We start from the raw sequence: 13,737 nt of genomic DNA, 5'->3' as shown, positions 1-13,737 counted from the left end.
CCATTTATATGATATTCTCAAAACCACAAAACTATAGTGATGGAAAATGGATCAGTGGTTGCAGTGACTGGGAAGAGTATGACAATAACGGAACAACACGAAGGAGTTTTTGGGGGTGTTTTATATCCCGATTGTGGTGATTACACAAATCCATAAATGTGTTCAAATTTATAGAACCGTGTTATTCTAATGAACATTCCAGAAGGATTTTTTCTAAGCTATAGATAAGCTGATTTTAAAATCTCTATAAAAAGGCAAATGCGTAAGAATAGACGGAATAGTTTTATAAAAGAAGAAAAAATTGGAAGAATCACACTACTTAATTTTAAGGCTTAACTATGAAGCTGCAGTAATAAAGACAGTGTGATACAAAAAGTCAATTTTACTTTCTAAAAATTTTTTAGATGTTTCAACATAAGGATAACTAACCATGTATAACTCCCAAACCAGTAGGAAGTAAAAATAGGACTAAAGAAATAGGATACAACTTTAGAAGCAGGAAAAGTATATGGATAAGGTATGAGCTTAAGCACACCAGCTATGGGAGAGTAGCTACCTCTGGGGAAAGAGAGGAGCCAAGAGGGAGTTATTGTCTTATTTTTTTTTTTTAAGAAGAGATATCTGACAATCCAGGCATCCATCAATAGGCAAATGGATAAACAAAATATGATATACCCATAAAATGGCATATTTTTCAACCATAAAGAAATGAATAGGCTACAACATGAACAACCTTTGGAAAACATAATGCTAAGTGAAATAAGCCAGATAAAAAAGGACAAATTTTGTATGATTCCATTTACATGGACTATCTAGAACTGCTAAATTCATAGAGACAGCAAGTAAATCAGAAGTTACCAGGGGCCGGGGGAAGGGAGAATGGGGAGGTATTGCTTCACAGGTTTCTGTTTGGGGTTGGCAAAAAAATTTTGGAAATAGTGGTGATAGTTGCATATCATCATGAATGTAATTAATACCACTGAGTTGTATACTTAAATTGATTAAAATGGCAAAATTTATGTTATATATATTTTACTACAATTAAAAATAATATACCAAAACCATTTAATCGTACACTTTAAATGGGTGAACTATACGGTATGTGAGCTGTGGTCTCAATAAGGCTGTTAAAGAGAAGAAATAAAGATGTTTCTGAAGGAAAACTGCTAAATCTTAATGGTCAGAATATAGGTGTTTGTTATTTTCTTAACTTTGCTATATTTTGCATTTTTCATATTAGAAAGTAAAATAAATGAAAATTTGCAGAGCAATTCAGTGATTTTTTTGTGCCTATGAATTATGTAAAATCCTCACATAACTCTTTCTGCCACAAGGGGTATCACTAAGAACCAGAAGCTCTGGGTCACAGAAGGGCCACCTGTCTAAGAATCAGGAGACCTGGGTCTGTTCCTCCCGAACTGACTGGTGTCCTTGGGAAGTTCCTGGACGTCTTGAGAACCACATTCTCATCTTAGACCTCTTCTCTCTCATTCACAGGTGTCCAGGGGAATCAAAAGAGATTATGGTGTAAGTTCATTGTAGCATAAGGAATGATGGACAAATGTAAAAATGTCAGGGTTTAAACATGTGGAAAATCCATGCATCTCATCATGGTCAATGCTTTGACCTTCCTCCTGCCAAACCTATCACAGGCACCGCCCGTGAGCATTCCCATTCGTGTGCAGTGCATTGCTCCTGCCTTGAAGCACAGGGAATCACAGAGGATCATGGGGGAGGTGAGCCACTAGCTGCATACTCCGTTCTCGACGAGCCAGAGCGGGGGTAGCTGCTCCACAGAGCCATATCATTCCGCATGTTCTGACTTTCAGATGTGCTTTAGGGTGACACAAAACAATGAAAGCCAAGGAAGCTTTCTGGTGGGAGAGGACAGCATGACCCAGAGTGGTATCTATTGCTCCGAAGCATCACCACCAACTTTGTGAGATTGTCTCTCATTCTTTATTCCCTCGAAGCAGAGGCTGGAGGACACTTACCGCTGCTGGCCAAGGTGTACTGGTAGGGCTCTGAGAGGAAGTGTGGAAGGGTGAGGACGAAGGCACCTGAAGCTAGGAGGAGACCCCCAATGCCAATCAGCCGTGGACGGTGCACCCGGCTGCCCAAGTAGCTGACGAAGATGATGAGGATGGCGTTGCTGATCTGCAGAGAGCAGAGGGGCCGAGTGAGACCAGAGGCTGCGTGCTCACCCACCCACAGTGGAGGCCTGAGGTGACTGTACCTCGGCTCGGAAACGCAAAGAGGAAGGGGTTGCCCAGGGTCAGCTGGGGCTCAGCCTTGCCCGAGAGCCTCACAGAGGACCAAGCATGTGCAGTTTCAGCTTTACCACATTGCCAAAAACTCTTCTCCATCTCGGTTTTTGAGGCCAGATCAAGGGAAGTATCTAGAGATGACGAAAACCTCATAGCCTTAATTCGAACCATCTTAGGATCAAACCTTTCAGGGCAAAATTCAAGGATGCCTCTCAATTCTGCTTGACTTCTAGGAATAACACATGTTCCCTAACTGAACTCCCTAAGGACTTGGGCTTGGTAGGCAAAATAACCACCAAGCAGCATGTACTGTCTCACTTTATCATGCAACAAACCTCATTTTTCAGATGACAGAAACTGGGGCTTGGAATATTACGTAACTTGCCCATGTCCATCGGGTTAGGAGGCAGCTTGAACAGGGCCTGCCTGTGTCTTAACTAGGCTGGTCTACTGCTGCTTGGAGAAGCGGGTTTCTGCCCCAGCAGCTCTGCTGATAGCTTGCCCCTGGCCCTCCCTGGGCTGCATTACTTCTTTCAATGAGGAACGAGGACTAAAGCAGCTCTAAACCCCTTCCTAGCTGGACACATCAGTAACTCCTCGTTCCTGGTGCTCCTTAGAAGGTGTGCTCTCTGAGCCCCTCCCAGAGCCAATGAAGGGAATCAAAGGCCCCAGCTTGGGGAGCGGGGTCTTAAATGGTGAAAGGGGGTGCTGACAGATTTTCTGACCATGACTCCATCCAAAGAGATGACCCTCTGGCCCAGAACATAAGTTCACCTGGAGGAGCCTTGAATGTCGGCACCCGTAGCCTCCATCCTATCCACACTATGGTCTTCTGGCTGGAAAAGCAAGTGCCCTTGTCTCAGGAAATAGGGGTCAAGGTCTTGGTATGTGTCTCTTGCCAAGATCACCAACAACCTCATCATTGCCAAATCCCCTGGTCTGTTCTCAATTCTGTTCTTACTTGATCTCTCAGCACCTTTAGATTCAGTCGACCATTTCTTCCTTCCTGCAACACTTCTTTCACTGTGTTTCCATGGCTCTACCTTCTCCTGGTTTCCTTCCCCCTCCTATTCCTTCTCAGTCTCCTTTGCTGGTTCCTCCTCGCTTCCCTGAACGCTCCACTCTGAGCCCAGTTCCTGCTCCTCTGCAATTGTCTCGATAAGCTCAGACAGTCCCGTGGCCCTTACATGTTCTGTATATGCTTCTAATTCCCACGAGTTTAGCATGCCTCAAATCTCACGCCTCATCTTCACCCAGAAACCTGGTCTCCCCTCCCCAGAGCACCTCATCTCAGTAAATGGTACTGCCATCTCACTCGTGGCTTGAGCAAAGCACCTGAGCATCAATCATCCTTGACCACTCTTTTACACTTAAACCCACCAGACGTCTCTTCAAGAGCCACCCAGAAGCCAACCACTTCCCACCACCTCCACTGCTATCACCTAAGCCACCCTCATATCCTGTCTGAATTACTGGGCTCCCAGCCTCCACTCTTGCCTCCTGACAGTCTATTTTCCGCCTGGCAGCCAGAGTGATCCTTTTGAATGGCAGACCAAGTTCCTTTTGCTGAAACCCACAATAATAAAAGGCCACGTGTGTCCCAGAGCCCACAGAGCCCTGCGTAGCCTGCCCCCCCCACCCCCCTTCTCGGTTACCACTCTTATCAGCTCTCCTGCCTCTCCCTCTCTCCCTCCCTCCACTCCCGCCACCCTGCCTCCAGCTGTTCTTTGAACAAGGCACAGGCGGTTGCCCTCCTCAAGCCTTTGTACTTGCTGCTCCCTCTGTCTTACATATCCACAGGCTCCCTTCTCATCTAACCTACTTTAGATCTCTGCTCAAATTGAATCTTCTCATTAAGGCCTCCTGTGAAAAAGAAAGGGGATGGGGATGGATAAATGGGTAAAGGGGGTCAAAGGGACAAATTTCCAGTTATAAAATAAATAAGTCATGAGGATGTAATGTACAGAATGGTGACTCTAGTTAATAATGCCGTACTGCATATATGAAAGTTGCTAAGAATGTAGATATTAGAAGTTCTCATCACAAGAAAAATTATTTGTAACCACGTGTGGTGCCGGAAGTTAATTAGACTTATTGTGGAGATCATTTCGCAAGATATACAAATATAGAATCATTATGCTGTACCCCTGAAACTAATAAAATGTTAAATGTCAAGTATATCTCAGTAAAAAAGGAGTTATTGAAATATAACATTTATAATAATTAATAGTAATAATTAAGTTGTAATATTTTAAATACAAAGTATAATTTCAATACTTAATCATTTAAATTATATTTAAATGTACTTATAATTTAAAAAATAGTTACTTAAAATATAACCACCACTCCCATCCATGACCTTATTTTTCTTCATAGCCCTTATCGTAATCTGATATAACATATTTTATTTACTCTTATGAATAAATGTTGTACTTATCAGTAGAAAGATATGTAAGCAGAATTTACCCCCCCCTGTTCATTTATGTTTCCCTAGCACCTAGAACCGTGTCTGACACATAAGTGGTACTCATGCAGTATTTGCTGGATAAGTGAATGAATGAACTAGGAAACAGTAGGCTTTCCCAAGAAGAGAACATAATTGTGTAGGAGACCCCTCCTGCGTGGCCAAGATGGTCATGACGCTAAGAGAAAGGGGGTGTGAAGGTGTGTGAGGTGGCAGCCTCTCCTGATTCAGGAATTTGCTCCAGCCCCTGGCCAGACATGGTTCTAGGACATTCTGAAACTTGTACCTGGAAAAAGGAAACAAAGCTTTTTTCCTAAGCTTCTTAGATTTTATTTCCTTTTTGTTTCCCCATAGTTTTTATGAAATGATTGTAAAGGTTGGACTTTATAGGCTAAGCTGACTTTAAAAGGTCTGGGTAAGCGATGGGGTATAGGGGGACTCTGGGAGGAAGGACTGGGGTCACAACCCATCTGGAGAGGCTCTCCCAGTTCTCTCCCAAAGCTTGCATTTATTTCTCGAGGGGATGGGGGGGGGACCTCCAGAGCTGTTAAGGATGATGCTGGCTTAATATCTTGGCTCCCAAACTTTTCTTCAGCAGTGGAATCCCTTTGAAAAGGCCATTTTTCTTTAATATATACATTTTTAAATAAAACTATTCCGGCTGATGAAGCTTCTGTATTCCAGGCCTCAGCCCCTTAGCCCTGAAGTGGTCCTTACAACAGCTCTGCGGGCTTCTTGTTAGACCATCTCAAAGTTGTCACCAAGCTCATTTGTTATACATCCCTGCCCATCAATGTCTCAAACCAAAGAGGCCCCAGAGCAATCTGGTAGGAGGCAGTAAGGGTGGATTATCTCTAGGGTTCCCACTGACTGTGCCTGCTCAGCCCTGGACTTTAGGAAGAGCAAGAGAAGCCGCTGCTTCACAGGGAGCGATGAATGCCTTCTGTCAGCCAAGCTCCTCCAGCTGCCGCTGGCCTTTCACACCCAGCCCGACTCTTCCCTTCACCTCAGCAGCTGGGCCCCCATAAGGCTTTGCGTCTGGGCTGCAGCCTGAATATTCGCACTCCCTGGAGGCTGGCCACATGCCTGGTGCCCAGATGGCCTACCTTCCCTTCCACCAGGCCTGGTTCTCCTCTCCCATCCCTCAGGCTTTTGACAGGCAGGCTCCCGGTGGTCTGTGCCACCTCCAGTCCTACACTCAAGTAGCTGCCAAATCCTGACTTTCTTTTTTTAAAGTATTGCTGGGGTCCTCTTCTTCCCCAACCCCTCAAGCCTGGCTTAGTGACACAGCCTTTTAGCCAGCCAACTTCAGGATACGCTGTCCCCTAACTCTGCTGGCTCCCAGTCCCCTCTTCATCTTCACGAGAGTTCATCTTCATGACATTGTTCATCCTGCCCCAGCTCTGCTCAAGAAGCCATTGAGTACCACAAAAGCTGGGAGCTTCGAGATTGACCATGAAGGTTCCTTTGATTTAGCTGCCACCTGCTATCCTGGTAAGACCCTTAGTTTACCACTCGGTCAGTTTCTAAATGCCTGGGGAAGAATCAACAGGAAAGTAGAAAGCCTTTTGGCCAAGTAACTTGTCCTGTCTTCTCTACATACTCCCCCTACCACCACAAACACAGACATACACACAGACACAGATACACACACACACACAGATCAGAGATACACACACACAGTCATACGCACAGACACAAATACTCAGACACACACAGGCCCAGATACACAGACAGACACACACAGGATTGTTAGGTCCCAGGAATGAACTTTCTTATATCTATCTCAACCCACACCTACAGGCCTTGTTTAAAACCAGATTGTCAGGAAGCTCACCTGAGTTTAAGGAAGAGAAGATGTAATTCCAAGGTGAATTACTTTCATTTTTCATTGAACAACGTAGCCTGGGGAAGTATTGTGCCCCCTTATCTGCCCAATCAACCTCCTGTCACGTACTCTGCCACAAAGCCCAACTGGCTATTCTCTGGCCCTTGAAAAATCCCACTGTTCCTGGGCCCACATTTTTATTTCTAGGAAAAATATAAATGAAAATTTAACCATGGAAGATCATAGATTTGACTATCGCCTACACTGTGGTGGAGGAGGGGATTACCTTGCAGCTTTCACATTGATCAGCGGAGGTGCCTAGAACACTGTGTTGAGAAGGATTCAGAATCTGGACTCAGCAGGAAAGAGGGCTGTGGTCGATTAGCGATGTCATGGGATGGGACTGTGGCGACACAAATGTCAGAGATTTGTTTTCCCTGTGTCCTTCATGAGCGAGGACAACATGTGGCAGGGGCCTTATCAAAATCATAGCCCAGCATTTAGGAGGGCGCATTCTTCGTGAGGGGTGCCAGGTCCCTGTCTTGTAGGAGAGCACAACCTACGTGGAGAGGCAGACCCAGTCACTAGACACACACTCAGATAGAGACACATGTGTGTTCACATACACACAGACATACAGACAGTCACACATACACACACAGACACACAGAAAGCAGTGAAGGCACCCATGTGGGCCTGGGAGTTCAGAGGAGACGGTCTGAGGCCCATGAGGCCAGCAAGACAGACCGCAGGGCTGTATGTATGCAGGCATGTGCATACCGCAGGTGTGGGGAATAGCCCATAGAGGGGAGTGTGTGCAGAGAGGGGCACTAAGTAGAAATTCCAGCTATGTGTTTGAAATATCTGTGGGTACAGAACTGGTGAGGGGTGGTAAGGGAGGTAGGTTGGGGATTCAGAGGGAGGCCTTAGCATGGCAGCTGTCAGACTGACCTGGGCTGAGATGCATGTGGCCAATCTGGGATGGGCTACTTAGGCTTCCAGAGGCAAGTTCCCTCGTCTGGAAAACGTGGCAATGAAGAGACCCCTCTCCCAGGGCTACAGGTGGGTCTGGCACAAGAGAAGGGCTCTTGAGGGGCACCACTGCATGGGCCATCGAGGGTAGAGGAGGAATGAAGGGCGAAGGGGCGATACCAGCTAGGAGCAGGCTGGGGGATGGGAAACTGAGAGGTGGTGGTTGGGGGGGTGGTGTAAAGAGACGTCCCTCCTTCTTTTATAGCTCCATCTTAGAAGCTCTCTCGGGCGAGCCCCAGTCTCTCAATTATAGCATCGACCTGAAGTTCACTAAGTCAAGAGAAGATCTAATTACATTGCAGAAAAACTGGGCTCCCCAGACGGGGAGGCCACTGCCTTCATCCCAGAACAGTGAGTCTCATGGAAAGAGAAGAGAGAAGCCAGGCCTGGGAGCCCCACCTCCTTGCCTGGAGCCACCAAGGCAGCAGCCATGATGGAAGGCTCTGCTGCCTCCCCTGCCTCTTTCTAACTGGCTTCCAGTGGTTTCTAGACTCCGTGGTCAGGGTACACAGGTTGGGTCTGATGAACCAGAACCTCCTGCTTACCTCATTCAAGCTGGAAATGAGACCCGAGGAAGAGCTGGAGAGGCCAAAGCGCTTCTCGATGGTGGTGAGGCTGCTTTTGAAGTAGGCGCTGTACAGGAGCTGGCAGAGCTGCAGAAGGCCATGGCAGAGCACGAACACCTGCGGGAAGACACCTCAGCCGCTGAGGACCCTGGACAGCGAGGCCTGGCTGCCCGCCTGGGCCTTCTATTGTTTCCTGTCTGTTTCCTCACCTGTTACTTTATCGGGTCATCCATCCTAAGGGTAAAATGCCATCGTTGTTATACCAGTGTCTCACTCTGGACTCACTCAGTGAGGATCAGCCATTCCTATCATTCCTGCCATTCTTATCACTGTTGCCATAAATGGCCCCAAAAGCCACAGGGTCGGAGAAGCACCCCCTGGTAAAGGCCTGAGTAATCAGCCGCACCACTTGAATTGTTTTCTGAAAGCATCATAGCGCCCTGCGGGCTGCTGCTCTGTCCTCCCTCCTGTGTCCTAGGAGGGCTGAAGTTCACTCTCCGGCCAACTCAGGTAACTCCCAAGGGTACTAACAAGCCCTAAGCCACATTGCTCCACTCCCTTGGACTCATTCTCTATTCTCCTGCCTCCAGCAACAGCCATCCACCAAGACACACCTCTAATATCCCAATGACACACCATGAGGGGTTCCCAAACCACCTGGTTTGAATGAATGTCCCCAAGCTTGTTATCACCTCTTACCAGGGGTATCTGCGATTGTGCCAGCTCCTCCCCTGGATGGAAGATAACTGCCTGGGGAAGGCCCAAGCCATTGTCTCTGCATCCCATTCTGCCCCATAGTGCTTGTCCTATGGGTGTGAGTAAATGCGAATTCTGTGGTTGATGAGGACAGATACAGCAGGGAGACTGGAGAGGGGTTTGTGGCATTTGGAGCCAGCTCTAGGCTGAGCTTTGGGCCTTCCTGTGTTCTCAGCTGTTGGGCTGAGCCAAGGCAGGCTCAGAGCCAGAAGTCCCACCTCCCCAAGTCCCCCAGAAGGTGCCCCTCCTGGAGACTGAACTTTTCCTCCAGGGAAGAGTGGGGTTCTGTAACACTTCAGAGTCTGCCAAAGTCCTTCTCTTAATTGAAGGGCTGGCATCTCAGGAGACCAGCTGGGGCTCCACCTTCTTTTCTGTTTCTCACAAAGCTGATCCTGCCCCTCCGAGGAGTGAGGTGGCCCCATGGGCTCAGGGCGGGTGGCCATTCCAGGCTGTGGAATCAGAGCTGACATCCCCTCTTCTACCTGCCAGGGCAGAGCCTTTGTGAGGCCAGCCTGAGGTTCCCGACAGGGCCCAGCGCGGCCCACCCACGCATCCATATTTGCAGCCTCTAAGTCCCAGGAGGGCATCACACCCACAAAACCAGAAACCTCCCCAAACCGCTCCTTGTCCTGAGCCCACGTGGCTACCGTGCTCCTCAGCAGTGGAAGGACACTTGTCCACCTGGAGGCAGAGGCAGCACCCCCTAGGGAGGCTTCACCTTGCTTCATTTCATATATTAGAATTCTTAATATTTCGTGATAAAGGTATTTGTGAAAATGATTTAGTGCCACTCTCTTTAACGAAAGGGGAAACTAAAGGCCAGAGAGATGGAACCCAAGTGCCTTGCAGAGCAGCCTGCATGGAGCAGGCATTCTGGGCTTAGGCGTCACCCTTGAGATGCCCAAGTGGATCGTTCCAGACCTGCCTCTCACACCCTGGAGCAACCTCAGCCAGTGCCTGCTCTCTCGGGTGGGCCCAGGGTTTCCCTAGCTGTGGGATAACTAAGCTGACTTGGCAGTTCTTAACTTAGCTTTGATTCATAATCACCTGATATGTGAGCATGGTGGGTTCATTGTAATACAGAGGCCAGGCCTGACTGAATCAAAATTGGTGGAGGTAAAGCCCCAAATGTGTTATTTGGATACACTCCTCCCACAGGATCTGGTGGTCGAAGTGGGTTCCAGTGAGACTAGAGGACACATTCTGGCTCTGACCGTTCGTGTGCAGATGGCAGTATGTGAGGATTAGGAAAAGAAAAACAAGCCACAAACATCCTCTAAGCCATAGGAGTTTCCACTAGAAGATAGAGAGGAAAACAGGAGCCAGGACCAGCTTCAGGGGAAGTGGGAGGCGACTCACCCAGGTCAGATCGTTTCTGTGGACACAGGGCATCAGAGCATGCTTGAGCCCAGGGTCCCGGGTCCAGGCCAGATCCAGGGAAGAGGGAATTTGGTCTCGGATGCCTTGCCAGATCCTCTTCTTCTGGCCATCCCTTAAAAGCTAGTGCCCCCAAAATCTGTTTATCGTCCCCGTCTCTGGACATGGCACCCTTTTTTGCCCACATTCATTGGAAATCCCATTTGTGATGCCCACACCTCAATCCCTCACCCAGAGCTTTCCCCAGAGCTTCACATTCAAGTCCATCCGCTGTCTGCTGGATGTGTCCATGTGGACACTCTCAGACCCCTCAGACCAATCACTTCCTAAATGGGGTTCATCGTCTTCCCTCACAAACCTCTCCTGTTTTTCCTTCATGTTCATCACCTGCACTTAGTTCCCCGAACCAGAAACTGGGAATCCTAGATGCCCCGATCCCTTCGCCCCTGGGCTTTGGCACCACTGCGAAGCCCTGTGATTTCTTCCCTCCAGGCCGTGCCTTGCCTCAGGCCCCTCCTCCCTCCCCTGGGTCACTGCAGCAGCGTCTCCCAGGTCTCCTCCCTGCTCCGTCAGACCTTCCGTCCCACCGCTTCAGAAGGCGCTTTCTCAAACGCAAATCAGAGCAGGTGATACACCAGTTAACATCCGTCACTGGCTCCCCACTTCTTATAAGATAAAAACTAATGTTCTTGACATGGTATCCAAAATGCCACAGGTCTTGCCTGATACTGTGGTTCCACATTTTGTTGTGGCTGATTGTATTTTACATAACGGCTATGCCATTATCTCTTGTCCCGTGTATACCTCTTATACTAGGACAATGACATTCCTTCATCAAAAAGTGGAGTCTCTGTTCCCTCGCCTTCGATATGGGACAGTCTTAGCCACTTGCTTCTAATGAAGAGAGTGACGCAGATGATGCTGTGTGACCTCCGAGGCTACGTCTTGAAAGTTTAAATAGAGAATCCACCTGGCTCTTTCTCTCTTGGGACCTTTAGAACCAAGATGTCGCACTGTAAGGAAGTCCAGTCCTTCCTACTCGTGGCGAGGCCATGGGCTGGCGTTCTAGCTGACACCTCCAGCGAAAGTTCCAGCCCGCCACCAGTGTCATGTTACTGAGTGAGCCTTTGGAGAATTCCAGCCCCAGCCTTCAATACCAAGTGAAGCAGACATGAGCTATCCCCACCAAGCCTTAGAAAGGTGGCAGATTCATGAGCAAACGCAATGCTGTCATTGTTTTAAGTGCTAAGTTGGGGGTTGCTTTGTTACATAGCACTAAAGAGCTGTAAAACCTGTTGCTGTACATCTTGTCCTTCAAACTTTTCAAGGTCATACTACGTAAGTTCCTCACAGTACACATTCATTTCCTGTGTCTCTGCTCACATTCTGTACAGAATCATCTTCCCTTTCTTTGTCTGGATAACTCCTCCTTGCCCTTCAGGGCCCCCCTTGCCCAGCATGGGGCTTGGTTATGTGTCCAGTTCAAGGTTGTTTCTAAAACCCCAGCACCCTGTTGCTGACCTCTGCACAGAGGCATTTTGGTAGGTTGACACGTGGCTGGCATTAACTGGCAGCATCCATCAGAGGAGTGAGGGCTGCCATCACAGCCTGGGGCAGAGACAATGGGGGCTGGACCAAAGGCAGAGGCAGTGGGGGTTCGGGGAGGTTGAGTAGACAAGGCTGCTGCTGGATGGAGCTGGGAGGAAAGGGGCAGTGTTACAGTCTGAGGGGCAGGAAGGGGGCAAGGTCACGTGTGGAGACAGGGAGCCCAGAAAGAGGAGTGTATTTGGAGAGGGAGGACAGTGAGTTCAGTTTTAGAACATCTGAGTTTCTGAGCATAAAGTTCATAAAAGACCAGTCTCCCTCTAACAAATTAGTAATTAATTAACAGGAGTGACTAATCTCTCTACCAAATTCCTCAGCAGTCTCATGAGAGGAAGGTGAGGACGGCAGGAGAAAAAAAAATCTGTCTCAGATCTTTTCCTGAAAGATATGCCTTTGCTTTTTCCAGTAAACACAGAAATTCCCCATTTTCTCCCCCCAGATACTAGGTGGAAGACTCCACCTAGAGTCAGTTGGCACCTTTCCACATCCCACATCCTTTCACAGAACCAACGCTACCACCGGCTTTGGGCTGCCGTAGCCCTGTCAGGTCTGGGTGCCTGTGGGTGCCCTGGTAGAAGTGCTGGCATATGTCTGGGCCACCAGGTCCAGGGGCTTCGGCAGATAGAGAGGAATGAGATACATAGTTACAAGGGAGGGAGGGGTGTGAGAAAACACCAGGAAAAGAGAAAGAAGTAGATGCATGGTACCAGCAGAGCTTTCTGGCCAGGGCCACTCAGGGTCACAGCCATCTGGTACCATCTACTGAGCTATGTGGACAGGACCCTGAGACCATGACCCAGGCTGCTCAAACTTACCAAGTACCACCCAGCATGAGATAGAGCAACAAACACTGGACACGAGTCAAAACTAGAAATCCACCCCTGGTGAGGAGAACATTGGGTTTAAGAGTACATGTAGATGGACTGGTGGGAGAAGGAAAAGTTTTGCCAGTTGCATTGCAAGCCATCCTCCCCCATCATTTCGACAATATAGTGTTATAGGTTTTGATGGTTCGGGTTTAGAAGTCAATCGAGCCTAGGTTCCAATCCTGACTCTGTGATGAATGGCCTGACCTTTGGCTACATATTTGACCTCTCTGAAAGCGGTTTCCCCACCAGCAAATGGGAGCTATCCTTTTACCAACTGTGCCAAAGAGCCAAGAAAAGCTGAAAAGATGCTGATAATACCTGTTCACATTGCTGTCCTGAGGCTTCCATGAGAGAGTGTGTCCAAAGCACTTGGTACCCACATACTGAGGGATATTTATTAAGCTGAGGCTCCCTCCGCTCTCTCCTCTTGCCCAAGTCACTGAACCTAGAAAGGTTGCTTTCAATTCCCCTGTGGCATGAGAACTCTAGAAGAGAAGTCCCCACAGTGTGTTACACAGAACACCATAGGCTCAAGATGCCCAAGTTGAAAGGATTCCCAGGAGAAAAAAGTTTGGAAAATGGCATAGTATAATCTTCCCTTGTGAATATTTATACTTCACATCAGCATAATAAGGTTCTAAGATAATAATAATATCATAATAAACCTTCATTTTGTTTAACCCAAATTTTGTTTTACCCAAATTTCTGCATACTTCTTTAACCATGGAACATCCCCTAATACCTACACTTATAAAAAGTTTTATTTAACAGGTACTAGTATTTTGCAAAATATACTTTAGGGAGGGATACCATGTCCCTTTTTGAAAGCAGCTTATGGTAGAATCTGAGTCTTGTGAGGAAGAAAGAACAAGAAAACAAAGATACATATATACATACACACATACATTTTTTTACAGGGGCTGTATTATCTTCTTTAAAATAGCACACCATCATTTTTTACCTCCTCATTCTA

General features: G+C 47.7%; 1 protein-coding gene across 1 annotated transcript in view; it reads right to left on the bottom strand.

The window, feature by feature from the left end:
* The window catches only part of SLCO2A1 (solute carrier organic anion transporter family member 2A1), a 77,026-nt gene that overhangs the window by 34,741 nt on the left and 28,548 nt on the right, over positions 1–13,737 (bottom strand). The window contains exons 2-3 of the mRNA XM_016140328.2: positions 8,137–8,274; positions 1,995–2,157 (exon numbers count right to left, since the gene is read on the bottom strand). Of these exons, the coding sequence (XP_015995814.2) occupies positions 1,995–2,157; positions 8,137–8,274 (301 nt within the window). The remainder of the gene's footprint in view (positions 1–1,994; positions 2,158–8,136; positions 8,275–13,737) is intronic.

The sequence above is a fragment of the Rousettus aegyptiacus genome, unplaced genomic scaffold (assembly GCF_014176215.1).
Source record: "Rousettus aegyptiacus isolate mRouAeg1 unplaced genomic scaffold, mRouAeg1.p scaffold_m13_p_4, whole genome shotgun sequence".
Classification (NCBI taxonomy): domain Eukaryota; kingdom Metazoa; phylum Chordata; class Mammalia; order Chiroptera; family Pteropodidae; genus Rousettus; species Rousettus aegyptiacus.
This window is presented reverse-complemented; position numbering and strand designations above follow the sequence as displayed.